Source organism: Theobroma umbraticum, unplaced genomic scaffold (assembly GCF_002168275.2).
Source record: "Theobroma umbraticum cultivar Fairchild unplaced genomic scaffold, ASM216827v3 scaffold_81.0, whole genome shotgun sequence".
NCBI lineage: Eukaryota > Viridiplantae > Streptophyta > Magnoliopsida > Malvales > Malvaceae > Theobroma > Theobroma umbraticum.
The window spans coordinates 2,507,423-2,508,233 of record NW_018397268.1 but is presented as its reverse complement, the minus strand read 5'-3'; the positions used below and the strand labels follow the sequence as shown (position 1 = coordinate 2,508,233).

General features: G+C 35.1%; 1 protein-coding gene across 1 annotated transcript in view; it reads right to left on the bottom strand.

The window, feature by feature from the left end:
- Positions 1-490, bottom strand: part of LOC110425167 (uncharacterized) — an 8,531-nt gene extending 8,041 nt beyond the window's left edge. The window contains exon 1 of the mRNA XM_021439988.2: positions 101-490. Coding sequence (XP_021295663.1) covers positions 101-177 — 77 coding nt within the window. The 5' untranslated portion in view covers positions 178-490. The remainder of the gene's footprint in view (positions 1-100) is intronic.
- Between the last annotated feature and the right edge of the window lie 321 nt (positions 491-811).

The following is an 811-nucleotide window of genomic DNA, read 5'->3' as shown; positions in this document are numbered from 1 at the left end:
ACAGTAAGAAAAAGTCCACTGAGAAAAAAAAAAGATCTGATCAAAATTTTTGTGGATCAGAGAGAGAAGCAGAAAGAAACACATGGCGATAAGAGCGTACCTCTTGTGTTCGAAGGTTATAAGGGGGCTGTTCGCGGCTTTGGTGGTTGTAGTAATGCTGGTGGCGGAGGATCTCATTTGTTCCTGGTGAGGTGGATCGATTTGATTGGTCTGTGAGGGATGTCGGTGACGGAACGAGAGGATCTTTCGGAGATTTTTCTGCTTCCTTGAATTCCTGCAACGGAAAAAACAATGGACTACGAAAGAAAAGGAGATAAAAGAGAAAGAGAGAGAGAGAGAGAGAGAGAGAGTTTGAGGTTTGGTCGTTAGGGAGAAGGGAAGTGAGGGAGTGAGAGAAGGGAGAGTAATGGAATGACAGGGCACATGCAAATGGGCGAGATTAGCGTCACCTTATTACCATGTGGGTGATTTCTTAACACGGAGATCGAAGACGGGGAAAAGGCACGATCGGCAGCAACTCTTTGACACAGAGACCAGAAAAATAAATAATAATAATAAAATTAACAGAGTTGAATTTTCAAAAAATAATATTTTTTTTGAAATTATAACTATTTATAAATATAAATATTTAATATATTTTAAAATATGACGAATAAAGAATTTTGAACTAAGTAAAAAAAAATTTTAATGAAAGTTATACAATGAAATTAAAATTCTTATTTATATATCTTAGAAATAAGATGAATAAAGAATTGTGAACTAAGTGACTCATTTCCTATTAATGAAAGTGATTTAATGAAATTACATTTCT